General features: G+C 37.3%; 2 protein-coding genes across 3 annotated transcripts in view; one reads left to right on the top strand and one right to left on the bottom strand.

Moving 5' to 3' along the window:
• Positions 1–24,100, bottom strand: part of LOC146000469 (protein phosphatase inhibitor 2-like) — a 57,906-nt gene extending 33,806 nt beyond the window's left edge. Inside the window, exons 1-3 of the mRNA XM_083138129.1 lie at positions 23,918–24,100; positions 13,496–13,675; positions 2,526–2,617 (exon numbers count right to left, since the gene is read on the bottom strand). Coding sequence (XP_082994255.1) covers positions 2,526–2,617; positions 13,496–13,675; positions 23,918–24,000 — 355 coding nt within the window. The 5' untranslated portion in view covers positions 24,001–24,100. The remainder of the gene's footprint in view (positions 1–2,525; positions 2,618–13,495; positions 13,676–23,917) is intronic.
• Positions 24,101–24,137: 37 nt separating this feature from the next.
• The window catches only part of LOC146000467 (deubiquitinating protein VCPIP1-like), a 77,814-nt gene continuing 75,944 nt past the window's right edge, over positions 24,138–26,007 (top strand). The window contains exon 1 of one of the 2 annotated variants that reach the window (XM_083138127.1): positions 24,138–24,230. The gene's annotated coding sequence lies outside the window, so the exon portion shown is untranslated. Of the gene's footprint in view, positions 24,231–24,274; positions 24,558–26,007 lie in introns of those variants that run through there. The other variant, XM_083138128.1, reaches the window with a different exon arrangement.

Below are 26,007 nucleotides of genomic sequence, written 5' to 3'. Positions count from 1 at the left end.
ATAGTGGCCTCTCCAATGGGGCGGTGCCCCCACACCCCCTATACGCCTTCATGGCATGGTGCTAAGCACGGAGGGGGAAGGGGGGAATTAACCTTTTTCTTTCTCCAATGGCATATTGGTAGAGGCATGAATATTTCGTTTTTGACGAAAACACGACATGTGAAATAACACCTTGTAATGCTAATTTTTCATGTTTCACGAAATGATGCAAAATGAACTGCAAAATGCGACATTGACTCAAACGCGAAATTTACCGTTTATATACCGGCCTGGCACTTTCTGAAGTCAGAATTATCCTGAGAGTTATGCAATTCATGGAAAATTGATTAATTTTGCTGCAAACATTTGAGAAGCAAAAATTGACCCCTTTATACAAGAATAAACTTAATATTCTGGTAATGATTTAATGTGCTACTAAAAGGGATATGTTTATTTTGTGTAATAGTGCAGTTTTTAAATCCAATTTTGGATTATATTCATATTTTTAAAAACAAAATGTCATTTTATATGCCGCTTTTTCACCGCTATAACAGCGAAATTTCATTTTATTTACTACTTTGAACCTGAAATTGACTGTTTTTGTACCAAAATTTTACTTTTTATTTACCAAAAATATGTGCCTCTACATATTGGTAACGTCATTGCCTTGTAATAAAGGAGTCCCAGGTTCAATATCCAGTGCAGGGGCATTGTGGTTCAGATTCCACTTCAAAATGTAGGTACAGTCCCGATTAGCCTTATTGAGCAAAAATTGGACTTTAAAACACAAACTCAATCAACCCTTTCAAAAACATAAGTTGAATCTGTAAAAATTATGGGATGTGTCTTAAGCATGGCTACTGTTTATTTTTGAGCACCTTAACCAAGTGGCAAGCATCTTTACAATTATCCCTATAATGCTCCTAGCAGTTGCCTATTGTTGCTTTTCCCCCCTCCCCTCAACAACTCGAGAAAGCTAAAACAACCATTCACTTGAAAAAAAAAATGGCTATTTTGTTGCAACATAAACTAACATGACTGATCAGTGTGTTCAAGAATGTAGTAAAAAAAGTAAAGTAAAGTGTTCCCCTGTGCGTAGCACCACGCCATGAAGGCGTATAGGGGGTGTGGGGCGTTCAAGAATGTAGAAGGCATGAAATGTCGATATGCTAGTTTCTCGTTAGTCACAGTTAAATAACATGGCAGTTACTTTTCTAAAAATTTCTTCCTACCAATCAGGGTGGCTACTCACATGGATTTCCTTGAATACTGGGAATTATATGTGAACTGTTGGATCAGGGAATTATGCGTTAATTTTTCTCCGTAGAAGTGAAAAATTGCAACTTCTATTAATCCAAATCCCATACATATTTATAAATGTCCTGAGGCAAGTTTTCAGTTTACCTTTTATTTTTATCAAGGAAGGAAAAGAAAGCTGCATAGAATATAAAACAGAATTTTCTCGAGCCGTTTACTTTGTTAGTATCCTTTGCAGCACAATCTATCTGACAGGTGGAAGATTATTGCAAGATAATATATCTTGAATTTGATTACGTAAATTAGTGTTTAAAATCCTTATATATTTAACAATTTTTCATAGATTAATATATCCTATAACATTATGTTGTTAATATATTTGTGTATGGTCGGTGAGAGGCAGTAATACAAATAAAAAGAACATCTGATTGTACCCTTCAATTTTTGGAAAATTCACCTTGAAAACCAGGAATTGTAACCGAATTTTATCATGGTCCCTAGAGTGGCCATCCTGCCAATCTTTTAATGTGACACAGAGGATACAGCTCCAGAAATTTCAAGGAAAGTCACACCTTGCCTTCATTGATGAGGCATGTGGCACCCACATATTCCATCAACATTGCCAATTCTTTAAGGACATGAACATCGATAGGGTTGTTGGAAAGTTCATACAAGGGGCACAGGAGGGTGAGCAGCGGACATGAGGTGCAAATTATTTACCAACACAAAAAAGTTGCAACACCAAAAGCTAGGCCTGCACTATGTTCGGAGTGTTTCAGATTTTTCCAGGAAAAACCAAGTTTTAACCAGGCTTTACCCATACCAAAAGGCATAACAGCGGGACCTCGATTTTACATTTTTCAGAGGACCATGCTGGAAAAACTTAAAATACAGGAAAATGTAAAAATCAAGGAAACTTTTATAGCATTTTGTTACGTTGGAACCATCAACACTTAATGTATAATGCAGAAAAAATGTAAAATCCAGGAACATAAAATAAGGGTTCCACTGTATATGTAAATGATATCCAGACCAATGCAATTTTTAAAAAATATCTTGTATCTATTTTATATTCTATATTTTATACACTATTTTCAGCGTGATTTGACTTGTATGAATGAGTGTATGTGTGTCTAGGCATACGAGTATATATATATATATATATGTCTGTTTAATGAATTAATTTTATGTATATAGTTGAGTGGAAGAAAATGTCTGTACAGCCTTGACACCGTCATTTAAAATAAGACATTAATAGATAAACAATAATAATAATAATAATCTCTTACTTCGTTCTTCAGGTGACAAATCTTCATCTTCCTCCTCCGGTTCCTCATCTTCTCTCAGTGCTTTTGGAGGAAGGTTTGCTCCTATTTGGATTCTGAAAGGAAGAAAGTTTAAAGTTATTTTCTGTATATAACTTGTTTCAGTACGGAAACAAAAAAAAAGTCTAGCACAATCAGCACTCCAGATCTTGGCCAAAGAGTACACAGTGTAATCAGTACAGCAATCTGGACACATTTGATGCCACTACTCACAAGCTGGACGAGGCGCACTTGCTTCATGTGATCACCCATCCTGGGAAATTAAGGTCTTCCACGTGGTAGTCAGATGCACTACGGACATTTCCACCACATTCTGCTTACAACAATTTTAAAAACTACACCTTAGAAAAATGACCCCCTGCAAGGTCTGATGTTTCTCTGCGTTCAGTTTAAGGCAAAAATGAGACTTCCAAAGTTGCGAGGCTAGGGTTGTGCTCACAACACGCTCCATGTTAATACGTCATTACTTACAGCTTGTTTGTTGTCTGCTCTGCGAGCATTCAGTTTACTGGGGGTAGCCACGTAAAACCAAAGTGTGCAGCAGTCTTACAATCTGTACAGATTCAAATAATGGAAGAAGGGCAATAATGGAAGGGAAAGCTATGCTTGTAATGATCATTATTCTATTAATCTATTCTATCCCTGCTGCTCACGTGCAAGATAAATGAAAGGATTTTGTTGTGTGCGTGTTCTCTTACAGTCATGCGAAAAATATTGCTTGTAAAATTGGTTACTGACCAAATTTTTAAAATATATTTTAAACTTATATATTTGGTCTAGGAATTAATTCGTGCGGTTGTTACACACACATTGAAGCTGCAGTTCAAACACAAAATACATAAATACCTTAAGAAAAATATTGTCCATCGCGAGCCACCACTTTTGCCCATCTGTCAGGCAAGTTACGGATTCCATGGCGAAAGAAGTCCTCATCCTTTGAAGCGATCCAGTCAGAGACCCATTTTTCGATATCTTCTGAAGAAGTGAACCGCTGTCCAATCAAATCGTTATTCATGCAATCGAACAAGTAGTAGTCCGAAGGAGCAATGTCTGGTGAATACGGCGGGTGGGGTAAAACTTCCCATCCGACATTTTCTAAATAGGTTTTGACCGGTTTTGCGACATGTGGGCGAGCATTATTATGTTGAAAAATAAGTTTATCATGTCTCTTCTCCCATTCTGGTCGTTTCCTGGCCAGAGCTTGCTTCAAACGCATTAATTGTAGTCGATAACGTTCCCAATTAATAGTTTCACCTGGTTGCAGCAGCTCATAGTACACCACACCTTTCATATCCCACCATATGCACAGCATAACCTTTGCACAGTGAATATCTCGTTTCGGTTGTGATGGACCTGGTTCACCTGGCTTCACCCAGGCCTTTTTTCGTTTCGGGTTCTCGTAATGGATCCACTTCTTATCGCCAGTAACAACAATGCGATGCAAAAACCCCTTTCTTTTCTGTCTTTGAAGCAGCAATTCGCAAATGGTTTTTCGTCTTTCAAAGTCTCTGTCTTTCAATTCATGTGGAACCCAATGTGACATCTTTTGAATCATTCCCATGGCTTTGAGGCGTTTGGAAACTGTTGTTTGATCAATGCCTAATGCTTCTGCAAGTTCTTCCTGAGTTTGATACGAATCCTGATCGAGCAATGCTCTCAATTCTTCGCCTTCAAATTTTTTTGGCTGTCCAGGTCGCTCTTGGTCTTCCAGGCCGAAATCACCACTTCTAAACCGTGCAAACCACTTCTGACAAGTTCGCTCAGCTAGCGCATGGTCACCATACACTTCCACCAAAATACGATGACTTTCGATAGCACTTTTCTGCATGTTAAAGTAATGAAGCAGAACACCCCGCAAAAACACTTTATCTGGCACGAACTGCGCGATGTTCAGTTGACTACAAAATGCTGTTGTTGACGCGTCAATCAACTGCCCTATACTACGAACGATGCGCGCTGACAGGAGTTTTCAACGCATGTGTGGATACACGGAACTGTGGGACGATACGCCATCTCTTGTCCAGGCGCACAAATTAATTCCTAGACCAAATATATCGAAACCTGTAGTGCAAAATAAGATAAAAGTGCAGTATCCAATATGTATATTCTTCCCTTTATATAGCCTGTTTTTACTTTCTTTTCCATAATGCAAATTCGGTTTGTGTTTCCTTTCTGGTACACAGTCATTTTAAATTGTGATCAAATATTTTTGTGCAGATAAGCTAATAAATACTGTAGAAGATTAAATTAGTTGCACAGTAAATTTCAATGCTTAGTTTATTTGTAATTATTACAAGGAAATTACGTGAATAACATTATATTACATTCTGAAATGGTACCGATATATTTTGAATCTTGAACTGCATAACATTATATTACATTCTGAAATGGTACCGATATATTTTGAATCTTGAACTGCCTTATCTCATTACCATAAATATGTTGATTGTTGGTTCACAACCTCAGCACTAGGGATCCTATCAAGTCAAGACATGGCAGTCTCGGTCTTGTGTTAATTTGTACAGTCCAGCCAGGGTAGACAAAACTAGCTGGGAAGGTCTATTCAAAATGCCTGAAGGGAAGCAGGCAAATTTTGTTGCACATTCAAAAAAAAGAGTCTGCCATCTTGTTGTCTGTAACAAAGAAAATTCGCTGTGAAGCAGATATTATTAGTGAATATTACCCTGGTTAATTTTGTGTAAATTTGAGCTCATTATAATATTTGCTGAGGAAATAAATTTAAATTAAATGATGCAAAATAAAGTTTCTGGTTTACAAACAAGTTAATGAACTAATGTGACATGATTAATACTTTCCAGATATGTTCCAGTTGCTGATAAGTAGGGACATTGAATTTTCGCGATGTGTGACATCGCGAAATGTGAAAAAAAGATACAATTTTGAACATTCTGCACGTAACTACACTCCAATGATGAAATATGCATGAGTTTTATTTGCGAAGTAATGTGAAATGTGTGCTTTTCCACAAAATGAATGCATTTTCACGAAAACCGTGAAATATCATCAAATTAAGTAGAAAACATGCAAAAACCGGCAATCGAGGTTGTGCGCGCAAACTGTCGATTTCTAACAAAACGTTTGATTAAAGTTTCCTACCACTTGCAGCTGAAGAATGTTTTATCTTCGATCACATCAGGAAGACGATGCAAATTGGGATTTCCCATGCACATAATCTCAGTTCAAAAACTTCGCTCCCTGTCAAGCTGCATTCCTTTCTTCCCCCGAATGCCTACTCAACTTCCAGTTTCATTGAACTTGCTAGCTGTAGCAGCGATAAGATTAGTCTGTTCTCGCACATCAAGGTAAACAATGGTGTCATTTGTGTTCAGTCATGAATGAATTTTGTTTATCATCATGTGATTTTAAACATGTGTTTGTGTATGTGCAGTAGTGATTATTGTATTTGTTGGACAGCAAGGATATCCTTTAAATACATATAACGAATAAATCACTTGAGACATGCAATTTAGAAATGAAGTTATTTTGTGTTGATGTTTTCTTTTTGGTTGGACAGCTAAGTACTTGTGTGTGTGTGTACAGTATATAAAAATGAAGTAGTTTATCAATTTATAGCTCTTTTGTATGTTGTTTCCTCTCATAATGAAAAAGTGTGTGCCATTTTTTTTCCACCACTGGTATATACCGCTGATCTAACATTTTATTTACCGCTCTCCTCAGTTTTTATTTACCATAAATTTGTCTCCCTACTGATAAGCCATAATTTGTACACATATCTCTACTTACTTTGCCACCAATGTTACTATGTTTCAAACTTCATTGTTGTTTCCACAGAAAACTATTTTTACAGAACCGCTTCCTTCCCAAAATGACACTGCTGCCACAGACATCCAGGTACCAGACCGGAAACTTGAACCTTTTAACATGGATCAACTTGAAGCCAAAAACTTAAAGGGGGGGGGGGATACTACAGTATAATGGCAGCGAGCATACCTTCATATTTCTACTTGTAACAAATATTTGGAGGATTGTGAGTCATTGCACCACACAAGATTGCAATTTTCAAGTTTACTAAGTGATGTCATCTCGCTCCCCATTGCTTAGACTTATTTCATGATAAATAAAAGTCATTAGGTTGATATGATCCATATTTTGGCGACGTCATAATTTCAAAATATGTCAGTAATATTATTTTTTTTGTGAAAGAAAGCGTAATTCTTGTGTTGTTATATGTAATATTGCACCTTGTTTGTAATGTATATCTTTTGTTTAATATTTATTGTGTTTTATGTTTTATTATGAGTAGTTCAATGTATCTTTATATGAGAGTGCACTATGTGAATTTGTATTTCTAAACTTGTGTAGATGTCACTTTTGTTGGTAGCATCTTTTTGTAGATAATAAATGATTCATTTGTAATTGAATGTTTAACAATGTAAGTCAGTATAATTCAAACTCAGTATCAGCACAATAGGTAGTAGCTATGGTGCTATATTGAAAAGGAAATTTAAATTTGCATATACTAATGAATAATGTTTATGTTCAAACAATAATAAATACCTTTATAATTATTAAATTGATAAAAGAAAACTAGAAACAACAAAATTACAAGAGCATTTATAACATATCAATGCTATACTTGAGAAGAAAATATCTCTTTGTTATCTCCTTCCGGGATAAAGCAAGTCTTTGTATTCACAATTCTGAGCTTCAGTTTTCAAGATTCATCATCTGACCAAATCACCTCCAAACGTAGAACATATAAGTGTCACTCTATGCGACCTTCCTCCAAGCACTCATTTGAGGAACTGTAACATTCACAAGCCTGCCCCTTAAGGAAGATGAAAACAGATACTTATTCACTGCTTCAAATTCAACATGGCATCTATTATACATATCAGTGTCATTCCACAACTTTCGACTCTTTATCAGATTATATCATGATCAAAGTTCATTCAAGTCATAAAAGGCTTCTATATAACTTAAACATCCAAGTTATTATCACATTGCCAAGTTTAATGCTTTAAAAGCAACAATTATTGTACATATTGCCAAATCTGTACTTATCTTTGTTCCATCTTGAGCTTCTTACCAAGTCACAGACAACTAGTATTAGAGCAACTAGTTCAAGCCAGATTTTTTAGTATGTGTTATCTTCAATTGTTTTTGTTTTATATTTTTGTCCATAAGTGCTTAACAGCTTGAATGTTTGTGTTGTAAATGTACATATTTGCTCTGTTACAGCTATTTTACTATGTATATTACAATATACTTATCTAATGATTACAATTACCATTTTTTTGAATGTTGATACAAAATACCAAGTATGACATCATATTATACATTGAACAATTTTAAAGAGTTGACCTTTGTATATAAACCTTGAAGCCAATTCAAATGTACACAATTTCAATAAATTTAATTATAAATTTGAATATATCATATCTTTCTTGTCTGAAAAAACACATATGATTGAAGACATTTGTTTTTCATATTACCAGTCAAAAATAACTGTTATGACTAACTTATTATAAATATTGCACAAATGTGGAACTTTGAATTTAGCCTAACCATTTTCAAATGTTGTTATGACAATGTATTATTTTTATTGTCATACTGTGTTCTTGAAATAGTATAAAATCAAGGATATCACATAAGAAATATCACACATTTGCCACAGATCATCGAAGATTTTGAACTTAAAAAGAACTCCTCAGTGTTGTGCATACATCTTGGTATGAAAGTTCGGGGTGCAATCTAAGCCTATGTGATCACAGGTATGCCGATGGCCATGCATTGATGCCATGCACAATACTGCAACCATTCCACGTTAAAAAAATAAAGCTAGCCTAAGGATTAATATGGAATAAAAGGCTAAAGAGCAAATATTGGCTCAGTTATTATTGCATATCTCTTGGTGTGGTAGTTCGAGGTGCAAGCTAGGTCTATGTGATCATAGGCATGCCGATAGCCATGCATTGAGATTATGAGTTTAGTTCAGTCAAGACACTGTCAAAGCGAAATCCTCACCTTCTTACTAAGTCTGTTTGCATTACGATTGCAACAAATAAAGAATAAACCCTTTCGTTTTATCTACTGCAATAATGTGGTTTTATTCCTCTGTGCTGTGAAGCATTGTCTTTGTCAAACAATATCCCTGTACCTGAGAGGAGTCTGTGTACTTCACCAAGTCTCATCGCTCACCGCTGAGTAATACCGAGTTATTATTTAGTAAAATACGACATAATACCAAATCTAATAATAATACGTTTAATAAAACTTGAAAGTATCAAGGTACTACAGCAAACGATGACAACACCAGTTTAATTGTTTAAAACTTACACATAACATATCACAATAATAACATATTCATGTATACATTTACTCCATGTTCATACTATCCATATAACAAATCTTGTAGTCATGGTAACCCACACAGACCTTTTCTTTATAATTGCGTCTATCATTAAGAAGTATATAACTCTACATATTACACTCCATAAGCGAGTGCAAATAAATTCTTCATAAAAATGAAAACTTAACAAGCTCTAATGTGCATTTCTGCCATAATTCTAACTTGCAGGACTATGCACAAGCGAAGATGCATGGCTTCGAACAAAAGTGCACAGTCACCCCCATTTTATCAGTAAATACGTTCAGTTGGCACATGTGTACTGTCCATGGTTTCAGCTAAGGCAGATGGACAGTAAATGTCTCATTGACGGTCTGTCTCAATTTATAAACATCAATCTCCTTTTTGTTTCAGATTCAAAGGAAATTCTCGCTCTTGTCTCAAAACATATACAGTAAAAACTGCATATCCCGGAACCTCTATAAGAAGGAAACCTGTAAATACGGAAAAAAAGTCCCCAGAACGGACCGATTTTATACCTGAAAATGACCTGCTTAAAGTGGAAACCTCCTTAACGTGGAAACCTCCTTAACGTGGAAACGGAACACCATTTAAAGACCAACGAGATGTTTTTATACTCAGTAACACGGAAATTTCTTCCTTTATATTTTCCGCTTGCAAGGAAACAATGCAATATTGTAAGTGGAACACGCCTCTGTTGCCATTCGCTTATCGGTAACATTGTCGATATGAAAGAATGCGCTACAATACTCACAGCTGTTACGATTCCGTTTCTTTCTTTCATCTCTTACCTTCTTGCTCCACCTTTCTTTGTCTGTTTCTCCTCTGTTCTTTCGTCATCTTTCTATTTTTCTTGTTCTCTCTCTTTTGTTTCTTTCTTTTATCTCAATCTTTCTTCACCTCTCTTATTCCATCTTTCGATCTTTCTCTTTCCCTCTATGCACATCGCGCTACGATGCCAGGGGTCCCGGGTTCGAATCCTGGCATGGGCATGGATGTTTCCGAGTGTCCATTTTACTTCTTCGCTTTTTGTACCACTTTTGGCTAATTTGCGAAGATGGGGATGAGAGATGATATGATGAAATTGATGAATGTACCGCATTTTTATTCATGTACGTACATGCATTAGTACTCTACATTTAAGTAATGCGAAATGTAAATCTGTCTTTCCATTATTTCCTGCAGCGCTCTATACTGTATTTAAAGTCAACCCTCTATAAGAAGGAAAAACTGTTAAAGACGGAAAATTTTGCTCGGAACCATCATGTTCCGGGATAGACAGGTTTTACTGTATAATAAACAACATATGCAACAATTTACCATTCACAGTGTAGAGAGATTATTAAGACAAAAAAATCTTTATGATGTTTCGTTTCAATGCTATGAGCCCTCGAAAACTGCATATCATTTTGATTATACATGCAAACGAAAATCATTGATTCAGAATTACCACGAATGAACTGGTGTTGTAATTATTATACACAAAATACATGGCACCTCATAAAAAGAGAAGAGACAACAGAATATTTTCGAAACGAGACAGGATAGACCAAAGTTTTGTCTCCTCGGCAGGTTGGGTGATACATAAATTGTGCTGGTTAGTGGAAGTGGGAGGAGGGGGGTAGTGACCTGCTTGTAGTAATTCATCTCCGTTTTCGCGATCAGCCAAAAGTGGCAAGAAATGTAACATTAGAGAAAATAAATACTAAATTAACCACGCTTTCTCATTGTTGCAGTTACACAAAGTTTACCGAAGAAGTGGAATAATTACATAAATTTGCAATATATATATTAACTGATGAAAGCTGTCATTTGCTGCAGGAAATTTAAAAATTCAGTGTACCTTTTTTTGTTACTGTATCACTACTTATATTGAAGAATTATTATGACGAAAATAATTGCAACTAAAGCAAGAATGAGGAAAAAAGGAGGGAGAAGTCACGTGGGCAATGCAACAGTCTTCTGGCAAATTTTATGACATTGGCAAAGCCTGGAAAATATATACAGTGGGAAACAGGAGTTGTGGCAAGAGTAAGCTTGACACGAACGTCCTATTATTTAACATGGACTTTTGCCAGGACCTGGATAGCTGAATGTATTAAGCAAGAAAATGTATAATGCGGGACCAAGAATTATGGTTTCACTGTATATATAAACATGACACACATTTTACCATGCATCTAATCGAGTTCCATAAATTTTGGTGCATTCTATCATGTTCAAACTTGATGGATGCAGACTTCCCGCATGCTTAGTATGGTCATGAGCCAATTAGTTCGCTGGACCTTACTTGTTCATCTGTTTTAAATGGGTTTTTGTTGTTTCATACTGGGCAAGCATAGTGTATTTTGTTGAAAGTTCAATTTATATGGAATGTGTATCATGGAGCATGCATCTTTCATCTGCATGTTTATTACAGGCTTCCACTCATTCTGACAAAACAAATTCTCTTCCTGATGTAATGCTTTAACATGCTAATAACCAGGCTTTATATGTTAAACTGCACACGTAATTCACAAGAATCGAGTATATTCAACATTGTTAAAAAATAAGTGAAAAAAAAAATTATAGAATATTTCCCAGAGAATGCAACAGGAAAAGAAAAAAGGTGGAATGTATTTTCATAATTCCCTGGCTCTTTTCCTCACAGGTTGCTACTCAATTAAAAATGACATTTTCGTATTGGAATACAAGGAAAATACAAGAATACAAATACCATGCTATTTGCAACCCAAGTAATGAAATGTTTGCATGCCCACAGTTGCAAGGATGCTTTCTTAAACAAATTAAGTCAAATTTAAGAACAAAAATGCATACTTTGGAATCAGTTCTCCAATTATGTATGAACAAAATGTGAGATAAAAAAACAACTCCATGGTGCAACAGCAATTGGATCAATTTTACAAAACCTGCAACTTCCCAATTTCGTTCATATTTCGCACACTCAATAATTTAGGCCTCCTAATCACGAAACTGCAGTTAAAATTTGGCATGTGTAGAACTTGCAAAATTAGCGGGTCCGTGATCACAACAGACACCCTCAATTTCTCAAGAAAACCAATGTGTAGACATCAGTACTGTGCGAACTTGAGTTTATCATGCTCGTAAAGATAACCCAGCTGAACACGATTCCGATGACCTCCATCAGTTGCAGTTCGCGGTCTTTCATTCCATTCTCTCACATAGCTGAGATTTCTTCAGCTGGGATTTTCTTTAAGAGCATGATAAACTCAAGTTCGCACAGTAGTCTACTGATGTCTACACATTCATCCCCATAAAGTGCCCTCAGTCTCAGATGAATGTCAATTTGTAGCACATTTTCTGCGGTTAGAAACTCGATCACTGCACGCTACTTCAGGTGCTCCACCGACATTGCATGGTTATATGCTGACATTTTCCTCGCAATAGTTCAGCACCCGCTGGCGATAGAAGTTTTAAACCTTCAATGGAGAAGCGGGAAAGTCTTATAAGTGCAATGTATGGTTGCTCAAATCCAAAATGCGGTTACAAAGTAACAAAGAAAATAAAAACATAGGAAGTTTTACTTTTCAGCATGCCCTCGTATATATACTTTATTGCAGAGCCATTTCGGGATTGTAATGTTGTTCATTGACATTCCAAATTACAGTTTGCAGAATTTCAACACAAAATGTTAATAAGAAATTAAATTAGACATGCCATAGTTAATGCAAAATGTTGAATTTTTCACGAGTTTTGTATCTCTTAAACCAATTGAATCTCAAACTCAAAATTTTTACTGAAGTTACTTATCATGAAGTACTGTATTGTGTACAAATTTCAGATTTTTAAACAACTGCTCACCAGAGATATTTAAACCTGAACTTGGAATTTTTTAACAAAAAGTACATGTTTATGACCCTGTAGAAAAAAAATATTAAAGTCTCAAGCTTCAAATAATTTTGACATACTCTATTGGTACACAGGTACTTGCAGAAAAAAAATAAAGTGTCAAAGAAACTGTTTCCCCCCCCCCCCCAAAAATGTCCGAAAATATCATTTTGTGCGATTAAAATACACAATTTTAACCTTAAAATTTATTATGAAGGAATAATATTTAGAAAATTACACAGAAATATAATTGTAGCCAATAATGTGCTTAACATCACAGATTTTGTCTCATTGTCGTAGGACTTACCAGAGCTGAGGAAAAAAATGGCCGCTGTTGCTTACGAATGGAGAAAATGACGCGCGCCATGATAAAAAAATGCCCGCCATCTTCAAATCGGTGACAGTAAAAATAAAATAAGAGTGGTTCTCAACTGTCAATATATGAGGCTCACACCACACAAAACATAAACTTTTTTAAAAATGGTCAAGCAACCAGGTTGTATGACTTCATATGGATTGACCCAGATACGTCATCAGGACTCCATCATTACTGAGTATTCAAATTATTAACGGAATTATGGCATTTTCTGGTATTGTAAAATCATACCCAGCAATTTGAGCACCAGGGCTCACCAAAAAGCATTTTCAATGGTTGACGCATAATCCCATTGCCACTATTTTTGGCTTTCAACACCGAAGATAGGACATGCTAGTGCCTTAAGAAAATACTAACTTTTTGGCCAACATATCTGCATCAAGACCATCTGCTTCATCCCCTGAGTGGTCTTCATCATCCAGCTGGTGGAATGGAGTCTTCGGCTCATCAATCTTCATGTGTCCATAATCCTTGCCTGGTGGATGGAGGGTGGCCAAAATATTCATTTCATCCCATTTTGTTTCTTTGTATTTATTCCTGTAATATTAAAAGGATTTACTAGTTAAACATTTACAGACATTAATGTGGGGGGAAACTAACTCCACAAAAATAGCTGAAGACTTAATTTATTACATTTCAAGTAACTTATTGATAAATTTACGAAATTCAGGAGAAATATGTGGTTTCTTGTAGAAAACAAGAAGAAATGCAGGTTTCACTGAAATTCAAAGCTAAAGCCTGTTCGGCAAAAGAACAAACTTCGAAATTCTATCTTTGTCTTTTATTTGAAATTCTATTTTTGTATTATCTTCGAAATTCTATTATTGTGTTTTCCGTTGAAAGCCAAGGAGGATCACATGAACTGCTTGGCTTGGTCTAGTTACAGTGGTGAGGAGAAATTCTCATTGTATTTGTGATTCTGGTATTCACCATGATGTCTGACGGGTCACGTCTTAACTTGTCGGCCTGCCCTGGCCGAGAAGAATGAAGATGAAAGAGACAGAGTGCACTCTCTCCACACTTACGTGGCCCAATCGCCACTGGCAACCTGCAGGCCTCTGTTGATGTCTTCGCCTCGTCCCGATTCCTCGGGCATCCTGGGTGATCGGAATCGTGGGTCATTGGAATCGGACATGGCACCTACTGTGCTACGCCGTCGGTTCTCCTGATATGTATTGACTGTCCCATTTTAATACAAAGGTGACTTTACTTGTAATAAATTTTTGTAACCCCTCCATTATTTCTGAAACACCCGGTATTTAAGTAACTTATTGGTGTACTAAAATATGAATGTTATATGTTGTCAATTTTTTTCTGAATTCTTATTGTTTGGGTAACATTTTAGTGGAATTTAAAAAAAGATTGAATAGGGAGACAGTGCAGCTCACACCGGAAGCTTTGGGAATGGAAGAGGAATCACTGAAAAAATTGGGGGCAATAAGAATGAAAACTGGCAACTTAGAGACCAAAACAAATATATATATATTTGATTTCTCATTATTATGGAAGGATTAAATGTGCCAAGTTTCATCAAAATATGATATCATGGATACTATGGTCTGGTTGAACTGACATGGAATAACCTATATGGATTCTGAATATTTTCCCTCATGATGGAATTACACCACCTGTAGCGTTTCAAGCAGTTACCCTTGTGACTCTCAGTTGCAAGCAAGAACATGCCAAGCGTAGTTTTGGCACCCTATTAAAACAATATCATTGCAAGTTTGCAAAGATATTGATTTGATTTTTTGCTCGCTGCGCTCACATTGCAAGCTCTTCTTTTAAACAAATAAAAGAAAATAAATAAATATCCAATTTATATATAAAAAACACAGGAATAGGGTCAGAAATAGTGCCGGAAGGGCGGATAAATACAAATTTGAAGGAGACAGTAAACACTTACCACACGAATAGAAATAATTCAATATTTCGTGATCTGAGTCACATTTTCAAGAAGGAAGATAAAAGATCGACGACACTTTGAGTAGAGGCACAGAATACTGACCGTAGCGTCTCTACGGTCAGTGTTGCCAGAAACAGTTGAAAGGAAACACGAAATACTTAAGCCAGTGTTTACTGTAAGGTGGGTGGGTAGTTTCGGGAAGGAGAGGAAAGAGTTACTGGTTGGCTAGGTTGAGTCCGGGGGGTATAGTGGCGTGCATGCCTGCTATATAGGCCCTTTCCCATCGCCTGCGGAAAGATGTGTCAGAGCGGTGGGGGGGGGGGGGGTAAAAGGTGGATGATGGCAACACGGAAGCAGTTATTGAAGGTGGTGTTATGGCTGTTGGTGTGGATAGCAACTGTGAAATCTGAGTTTTCGGTGGAGGAACGGTGATTATTTATCCTTAGATTCAAGGGGATGGAGGTTTCGCCTATGTAGAAGTTTCCACAGATTTGACAGATGAGGGTATAAATTAGGTTGGATGAGTGGCAGGTGACCTTAGGGTGAAGGGTGAACTCACCTGCTGCTGTAGGGATCAGGAGGGTGGGAGAGGTGATGAGTATGGGGCAGGTCTTGCATCTGGGTTTGTTGCACCTGTGGGCTGGGGGAAGTGGTGCGGAAGGGGTGGGAGTGTTTCGGACCAAGATGTTTTGGAGGTTGGGGGGCGATGGAAGACGACCCTAGGTTTATCCTGAAAGATGTCTCTGGTCTCAGGATCACTGTGCAGGATGGGGAGGAGGGAGTGGAGGGTATGTCTGATTTTCGTAATGTGAGGGTGGTATTGGGTGATCAGAGTTGGAGGGTTGGTTGTGGGTTGTTTGGTGCGGTTGTGGGAGTTGGCTCTAGTGATTTGTTTGTTGATGAGGGTGGAGGAGTAGCCACGGTTGATTAGGGCTTATTGTTCCCAAATATTCATATCTATTCACTTGTTCTAGCTGTTCTCCTTGCCATTTTATTTCCAATCTCTCTTCATTTCCATGCTTTGATATATGCATTACTTTACTCTTCTTTGGGTTCACTATCATTTCTCTATCTTGTATTGAGCTGGCCCATTCTATTACTGAATTTTGTAGTTCCTGTTTTGTTGATGTTATTAATGCTATGTCATCAGCATACAGAAGTGATTGTACATAAACTGGTTTCACTTTCCTATTTCCAACCTTACATTTTCGTGTTCTTCTTCTACTTTGTACATGTATTTGATCCATTAGTATTATAAATAGTAAGGGGCTGAGGCTATCTCCTTGTTTAACTCCTTTGTTCATCTTAAATTCTTTTGATTTCTCCCCTCCTATTCTCACTATTCCTTTAACTGTCTTGTATCAAAGGCTGCCTTTAAATCCAGAAAGGTTACAAACAGTTCTTTTTCTCTGCTAAGAAATTTATCTATGGCTTGTCGTAGCGTAAAAATGTGATCTTGCGTTTGTCTTCCTCCTCTGAAAGCTGCTTGTTCTTCTTCTATCTCCTCTACTTCATCTCTTAGCCTTCTTTCTAAGATTCTTGTGTATATTTTTAGAGCTACTGAAGATATACAGATTGCTCTATAGTTTTCACATTTTACAGTGCTACCCTTTTTGTGGATTGGTATGATCACGTTTCTTTCCCAATCTTTGGGTATTTTAATTCTCTTCCATGCTTCATTACAAATCTTCCACAACCATTGTACAACTTTCTTTCCTCCCATCTTTATTAGTTCTGGGTATACTCCGTCTGCTCCTGTTGCTTCATTTGCACTCTCTATTGCATCTTCTTCATTCGTCTTCCCATTTTCATCTCTAAATGTGTTTCCGTAATACCTACTCCATGTCTTCAATATATCTTCAGTTTCTGTTTGGATCTTTCCTGATTCACCTTCTATGTTTCTTATTCTCTTCCCATAGTTTCCTTTCATTGCTTTTACTGTCTGCCAGAACTTTCGACTATTCCCTTGATAGTTTTTCTCTATTTCTAACCCAAGGGGCGACCCAGGGTAAGGTGAAGTGAACATATAAACTCTCCCTTGCCAAGACCGCAGTGCGTGTTCGATGAACACATCCTTCTCGAGGTGACCCTGATTTCACTAAACACTCTGGATCTAGACTGGGAAGTCAATAAAAATCCCTGAAGAGGGGCAGCAGCCTCTTCAGTACGGGCCTAGAGTTGATGAGGACATCAGTCCAAAAGAGTCTAGAATCGGACAGTCACAGGCGGAGTTGGAGCAACAGAATGGCTGTGACATTCTGGCACAACTGGCAGGCCGGAAAGCCATAAGAAGGCAACCCCTTCATTCGGCTAGACTCACCGTAAGGCTAATAACCCACATGGTGTCGAAAATTCATTTTATTCAGAGAAGACATAAGGTAGATGCCGGACAGATGAAATGGAAATGACAAGGCAAGAAAAGAAAAATGATTATTGGAACATGGAATATAACCTAACCACAAAAGCATATATTGACAAAATCTTAAGTAATCGCTAAAACTCTGCAGTATGTGTTAACATGCTAAATCGAAATCGAACCATGTAAAAGTTGCATTTGTAGTATGATGAAATCGTAATAAAACAAAAGGAATTTGGGCCCATTTTCACCACAATTTCATTCTACACGCAAAAAATATGTAAAATTACTATCGGCATCAAACCAACATTCCTAACCTAACAACGATGTGTGACCAGCGTACGTTTAATTCCTCTATTTCGCACCAGTTTTTTAAAAATAAATTCATTCTACATGCAGAAAACACGTGCATATTCGAATGACGACGTCACTGATACTGCATAAAATCACCAATTTCTCGGGTGTAACATCTCTACAATGTAAAAACTACGACAACGAGCGGCAAATGAACTAGTTGATCAGGTTGCTTCTGAACGGGTTAACAGGGGGAACGAAGTAGTGAGTCCCTTTGTTTTTACTAGGCACCTGTCCAGTGTGACGTCAACCACAACCAGTTTACGTGAAATTCTGCTCTTCAAGGCAGAAAGTATTACATTCTCTTTGGTTCAAGGAGTATACAGTTATTGCAGATCCAAAACCAATGAACTGTCCGAACACCAACCTGCTCCGCTTCACATATCAAAAGGGAACGGGTTCCGAATGGATGTGTTCTTGCAGAAAGGAAATTTAATCACCACACACACAGCTAAAGCAACATTTTCTCCGCAAGAAATTCTGAGGATGGCTGGTGCGTAGGTTTAGTCTTGAATAGCTTGTTCTCTAAGGAAAAATCTCAGGCCTCTCCAAATTCCGGTCTTGAACAGGTTCACAAGAACGAGTCACAAAATGAACGGATCCAAGAGTGTATAAATATAGAATCGAAATGCAAAGGAACCATAATTTTGTACAGACTAGAAGTCATAATGACGAGAGGAATAAGTTTCTGAACTGAATCTTTTGGGGGAACTGGAATCACAAGAACAGAATTCGGAAGTGGAAATGAACCTGTTCGTTCATTTTGTAACTGGTTCTCCTTCAACTCCAAAATGCACGTAAATTCCAGAAAATATGCAAAATTCCCCGACTATTCCCTGACTTTTCCCTGTTTTCCAGTCGCGTAGCAACCCTGCACATATGTACATCCCTATTATTACAAGAATTAGAACAGGGGGGAAACAATTTTGTGTTTTATTTTGAACATTTCCAGTTGTCCTGAACTTGATGCACAAGATATGACACTGTTGCTTTAGGAGGAACTAGAGAATTAAGGTCTCTCTCTTGAAACACTTGTGTATATGGACAGTGAGAGAATCTATGCAGGTTGTTACAGTGAACACACATCAGAGGTAGCAGAACTAGAGCCTATGCGAAAACACATCATGGTACCTACTAGAAACCTAGGATTCTTTCAGAGTAAAATTACCATTCTTCATGAGAATGTATGGTATATACTTATCCAGCTCATCACATTAGATCTTCAAAAATATTTTCCTGCATTATAATGTCCAATGTTTTCTCATTTTTTTAAACTCTTACCTTTTTTAAGTGTTTTTTATTTTATTTTTCATGTGACGTTTCATCCTAGTTTCCTAGAACTTTCCCAAGGCAAGACAACCACACAACTTTACATGACTAGTCACACTACTTCTAAGGAATGTTCTTTTTTCTAGGAAAACTATATTTCCACTTTGCTGTACCTCCCCAAATGTCACAACTAAGACGACCCTAGATTCATCTTATATTTGAACCTAGGATTTCAGATTGCAAAAATGGATATGGTGTCAGAAAACTCACCATGCTCAGCTATCTCATACGGGATTCGAACCCAGTACCAGTAAAAATACATTAAGCTACTTTGTGGCTGTTTACCCACTGTACCCCCTCGAGAATTTCATTGAAATTTATATTAATAGACAGATTTTGATGTTTTGCGTAACATAAAATGAGTTCCAGCACACAGAAAACACAAATAACAGAGATATTTGATCACAAATAATGACCAGTGTAAGCAAAAACCTGCCATTTCGGAGTGCACCCTTTGTGTGCACACTCAAATAGCAAAAGAACATGCTGATAATAACTATTGGTACCAAACCTAACAACATAAAAGTATAGTTGGTGCTGTGGATGTCGTTTTGGGTGCTAGATTCACTTGTTTGAAGCCTTCAGGCTGTTGTTCTTCATGGTAAAGTAACACGATAAGGTAACAGATGTACTTTGGTTCACAATAACACATTTCTACGAGCTAAAATCAACTGAAAACGTTCATAAAAAACAAAATATTCATATACTATGCAAAATATTTCACTTTCTCTAGGGGGTACAGATGGTCAAGGGTACCGCTACTTCGTTCATAGTGTCATTTGTGATATATATATAAAAAAATGACCTAAACTCTGCAGTGCAACAGCTGTTTGAAAGCCAAGGCTTGCCATACATCTTTTCCTTGAGTGACATGTTGTCAGTGCATCAAGTACCATAATTCCTATTTTCTGAAGCATGTTACTTCTTTTCAAGTAGTTTCCCTGATTGTCCTCACAATGTTGGGTCAACACTAGGACTGCTTGCACAAAAGGTGAAAGCGCTAATCATTTGGCTCCATGGGAGCTTAATATGATATGATTATAACAACAGCCCATGAGGGGCAGTGTCTATCTGCTGGCACACTTTTCACTTACCCCTATAATTACTATTCCCAAATTCATAGTTTTCTCTTGTGACACTCATGGATATATTTTTTGGCTACTTCAATAACTTTTTCAGTAAATAGGTATAGTATTATTGCTTCTATAAACATTAATCGGTAACAGTTCCGTATATCAGAAACACATTTCTTCATTTTTACAGAAGAAACTACTTACGGAAATGAGTTTCTGCAAGACTTCCAACGTTCGTCGAGGTATCTTTATTCATCGTGGAATCTATTTGACCGGGAAATCGTGTATTTTTCAAGAGAAATAACTCACCGACGCACAATTGCCATTGCTTTCGCTACGTGAACTGCATGCTCCGCACGTTCGATGATGTAACCCACTGTCAGTGTTTCAAACTCCTTTTCTTGGTACTAAACTGATATTCCCCCGGACAGATTTCTTCATTTTTACAGAAGAAACTACTTACGGTAATAAGTTCCTGTAGCATTGTCTAAAATCTGGAAGGTGCTGTGTGTGATGTGGGAAGGTTTAATAGCGGAAATTCATGTTCTTTGTTGAAAATTAATTCTCCGACGGAGAATAGCTTTGGCGCGTACACTATCGTACATCATCACATGTCGTGATTGTGTTTTGTTCATGTTCATTGCGTATCCAGTGTTTCGAACAGTCTGTGTTTGCATCGAAAGTTAGAAACATGACGTGTCGTGGATGCATGGTGAAATTTGTACTGGGTGTGGAACATCCAGTGGATTTTTATAATTGAACATGGGATCATGAAGAAAGGAAAGGAATGTGCAAAATGTGGCAGTGAATGTAAGATACTCGTTAGAAGGAATGGGCTGTGGGTATATGCATGTTCAAAGAGAGACCAGGGACATGGGAAGTTACGGTTTAAAAGAGTTCCATGTAGATTTGAACAGGAAACGTATTTCTTCAAATTTACAAGTTTAGGGCTCATTTGGGGGAAGGTGACTCCGGCCAATTTCTAACATGCCTTTAGCACAGACTCTATAGAGAAAGCTGGGTAGCCGGAGCAGAGCGGAGGCGGGGTGGCGGTAGGTCAATTACCCCAGGGGCAGAGCCCGGAATCGGTGGGAAATTTGGACTCAAAAATTACAAACGAAAATAATGTTTTAGTTTAAATTCCCCACCGATTCCGGGACGGACAGCCCCACAAATCATTACAATTTTCTTCGTAAAACAATGCAAAAAAGTTTTTTTAAAAAAAATACAGCACATGATCTTTTTTCACGGGTATTTCTTGGGTTCCGAAGGTTGAAACACTGTGTAACGAATGAAAATGGACAAAACACAAGCACGACGTGCGATTATCTAGGAAGGTGTACGTGCCATATTGTGTCTCAGGCAAGAGAAAAGACTATGAGAAAGAAGTACTCGTAATGTGAAAAATTGCAATTACTTACATCAAAAAAACTTGAATACACCTTAAAGAATGTTCCGCGAAGCAGATAAGTACGTACGAATGTCAAAAATTGACGAAACGAAGAAGTTATAGGTGTCCTGGGAATACCAGATATTCACCCTTTTTTTTTTTACTATGCTTGCCTAACCCAACCAAACCTAACCTTATGGAAATGATTCGTGGGGCTATCCGTGAATGGTCCGTGGGGCTATCCATCGGCTACCCGGGCTATTGTCAGCAATGTATAATTTCCACCAGTGACGAACACGATAGTAGGTATTTTTCGATGAAGAAGGTTGAAACACTGCATACCCACGGTAACAGTTTCATAGATCGGAGACACATTTCTTCAATTTTACACAAGAAACTACTTACGGAAATGAGTTTCTCCAAGGTTTACGACGTTCATCGAGGTATTTTCTTCCTAAAACTTCACCGTAGAATGCAGCAAAACAATAAATAATCAGTTTTGATGTAATTGATGTAATTTGATGTAATATTGCCTTTTGGGTATATCGAGAACATTATGCCGTCGTTTCCATTATGTACCTGCAGATGGCTCTAGCATTGGAAGTCACGCGATCTCGCTAGTGGAATCAAAGTATCCAAATGCGTGCTTTTTTTTCGTGAAACGTACACTTTTTTTCTCTCGAGAAAAAGGCATGTCATGGATGTGACTTTAGGTTATTACCGGGCGTAGAAGATCCCTTGGATTATTGTATAAGGAATTCAACAAACTAAATCCCAAGGCGAGGAAAAATTTCCTGGAGGAGAAAATCGAGAAAACCGATGATGTCCGGATATGCATGATTGAACGTACTGAGGACATTTTTTGATGATGAAGCACATATTTAGGGGTGAAATGAGTGCTAATGGCACCTAACCTAACAGGCTTAACCTAACCTCGTAGGCATACCTCGTCCCCGGAATGCCGGCTGCGGACAAGAAGGATGTGTCATGGAATAAATACGTGAAAGATGCTGTGAAGGTAAGTTAATCTCTTAATTTTTACTAGCATACCTAAACAAAACAAACCTAATCTAACCTGGCTAACTTTGCATGTTTCGTGACTTGAAAGTATAATTTCAAAAACCAAATAATTCGTGGAACATAGGAATTTTCATGCACAAGAGAGTTGGAAACACTGATATTCGAAAACAAAAGAAGCGTTATTATTCACAAAGCAAGCAATATCTCACCATGACGTGCTTTCCGTAGCATTCAGGAAAATGGTTTATTTTAGCAGAAAATGTGTTTGTTTTCATGCAAAAACCATAATGGCACCTTCGACTATGTTCCGCAATACATAATTGGTAAGTACTAACCACGAGAAACACAAAATATCCAATTTAAATGTGTCTCCAATCTATGAAACTGTTAATATACCCACAACTTGAGTCAAGATGTGCCCGCCATATTGTGTGTTCTGGAAGCAAATAAAGGAATGAAAAAAAGCAATTAGAATATGAAAATTTGAGTTTGTTTTCGTGTAAAAAGCATAATGGCACCTTGAACTATGTTATGCAATACACAATTGGCAAGTACGAACCATGCGAAACACAAAATATCTGATTTTCATGTGTTTCCGATATACGGAACTGTTACCCATTAATCTTTTCTGAGTGCACCAAATTAGCTTTATAAGCATCCAAAGAGTCATTGAAGATTAAGGTGTACACTTGACCTGAATGCAGGAACTAGAAACCATGCCAAATTTCAAATGATTTTATACTACAACATAAACAAGCGGTCGTTATTTTTTCCTATACTTCAAAATTTTAGCTTTCCTGCTACGTATAATTTATAAATATTGTTGAATTGTCTTTTCATTCCCAATTTCACTCCTCGTGGAAATGTTAACATTGAGAATAGCATGATAGTAATTAAGTAAAAACAAGATGATGATACACATTGTGTAGATAGCAAACTAACAATCAAGGCACACATTGCATATTATTGCCCGGAAGTGCAGATAATAATAGCAAAGTGTACTTATGCGGCACAAAATATACATTCAAATTTCTCCTTGCACTTAAACTGTACGACAGTGCGGCAGACTGCAGGAAATAATGATGGGTGCGGTTTAAATCATCGTTCCACAATTCAGTTATATAAATGAACGAACAGTGAAAATGTAACGATACACAAATACCTATATACATGCAATTTTCATTCTATGAGATCTGCCAGATTTATTTCATACATTAAATTTAGAACTGTGAAATAGGCTAGCCCGAAGGAGCGGCACGACAGTCCATACCGTAATTAACAAATCATTACAATTGCGTACCAATTAAATGTACATAAAGAGTGGAATATTTGGCCATTCCCCAGTACTTACTGTTTCGGTCCGTCTGTCTTTTCAAAACTTGATGATGATTTCAATATACCCTTCGCGGGTCGCTTCCGCAAATTTTCGGCCATGTCTCCAGTCAACCATTTGCCCTCTCGTTACAGAAAACTGGACTTCTGGGAAAAATTCATACAAAGTACCGCATTGGTCAATGTTTTAAGACTGTTGGTAGCTGAGCAAATCGGATGTGCCCTTTTATGAAATAGTAAGTACTGCGGAATCAGCTGACTGCAGAGTGCAACTTGCGTTGTGACAGTATTAAGGAATTAGGAATTGGACGAAATCTTTTGTTTTGAAACTGGTAAGTACTGTCAATTTTGTACGTTTCTGTTGAAAGCACTACGATTTATCAAAGGAGATGTTGTTTATACGTTATAGTTTTAATACACACTGTATTTGGAGGGATTTTGTGTGAAAATCAAAGTATAGTTTACAATCACCATTTTCATTCACTTGTATCCTTTTAATCTGTGCAGGCCTATGTAAAAAATCTTCGTCGATAACTAATAATGATGATGGAAACAAAATGGCATTGTCAATGCTATCACACTATTACAAGATGTGAGGAGCTTTTTGAAGTTCGTATGTGTACTGGTCCATAGATTTTTCGTGTCACATCGTATCGTAGGTACGTGGAATGTAGCGTATTTCTTTTTAGTAGAATTGCATTCCACAGAGTGTAGAATTTTCGAGACATTTTTAGGTTCCTGTTATTTGTCGGTTATTCAGAATATTTATATTAACTAAGGAACTGTCTCGATTGCATGTGAGAGTTACAACCTTCTGGGAAGGAGCAAACGACATCCTTGTGGATTGCATTTAAAATTGTAAGTAAGGTGTATTTGTTAAGATAAAACTGTTTCATTGCCATGCAGTTCGAAACTGTCATAGTGGCTCACATATGACAATCAGAGATATGGCATATTTTCTTAAATTCTTCACAATATTTCAAAATGAAGAATATGTATATAGGTGTAAAGCATGGTAAAATATATGGGTAACCGTTCCGATTGTTTTATGGGTAAATATGTGATGGTACCAGTAGTATAAGCCGGAGACACATTAAACTCGTTTGTTTTCAAATTAAAATCATTGCTACTTACCTCATATGCATAGCGGAAGATTATTCAAGCTGGGGATCACTTTTTTCCCCATGAAAAAAGCGTTATTTTAACATTATAATCATTTATTGGTCGTTGCTAATTTGGCGCGCAAATTTTGACTCACGTTGTCTATCGTCAGCTGATATGCAGTATCGTCAGCTGATGTGCAGTGTTTCCAAACTTATGAACCGATAAATGCCGCACAAACTATTCACAAAAGGTTTTTAAGCGAAAATTGAGGCTAGACTCTACTTTACGTCCTTATTTGCATGGTGATTGCTTCTTTGCGATCGTGGTGCGGCACCCGGCATCTCTTCGGGTAAGTACCTTTTTCTTTTTACACTTTCTGTTCACGATAGCCCCACTATCCATTCACGGGGTCGAGGTATGCCTACGAGGTTAGGTTAGGTCTGTTAGGTTAGGTTCCATTAGCACTCATTTCACCCCTAAATATGTGCTTCTTCATCTAAAAAATTCCTCAGTACGTTCAATTGCGCATATCCGAACAACATCGTTTTTTTTCGATTCACTCCTTCAGGAAATTTTTGCTCGCTTTCGGATTTACGCTGTTCAATTCCTTATAAAATAAGCTTTCCAACGATATATGACACGTATTCCTTAGGAAAAGGACGTAAACTAGAAAAAAAAAACTCGCTCACACGTCATCTTGTCAAACTACCGCGTGGTTGCTACACTGTAAGGGGGTTACATAACCGAACACACGGAACATTTGATTCACGTAGTCGACGGTAATGGCGGCACGAGCTATCGTACAACGGAGATGCATGATTGACGAAAAATACCTTATTTACAGGCAAAATACGTTGCACGATTCTAAGAAACAATTTCCCCGGCTTCAGAAAGTCCCCAAGAACGCAATTCCGTAAGTACTTTCTCGTCTTTTCTCCTGTACATTTTAAGAAATCCGTCTCCGGCTTATACTACCGTTACCTATGTGATAACGCCCGGACTAAT

This window comes from Lepisma saccharinum, chromosome 16, assembly GCF_977018435.1.
Source record: "Lepisma saccharinum chromosome 16, izLepSacc3.1, whole genome shotgun sequence".
Lineage (NCBI taxonomy): Eukaryota > Metazoa > Arthropoda > Insecta > Zygentoma > Lepismatidae > Lepisma > Lepisma saccharinum.
This window is presented reverse-complemented; position numbering and strand designations above follow the sequence as displayed.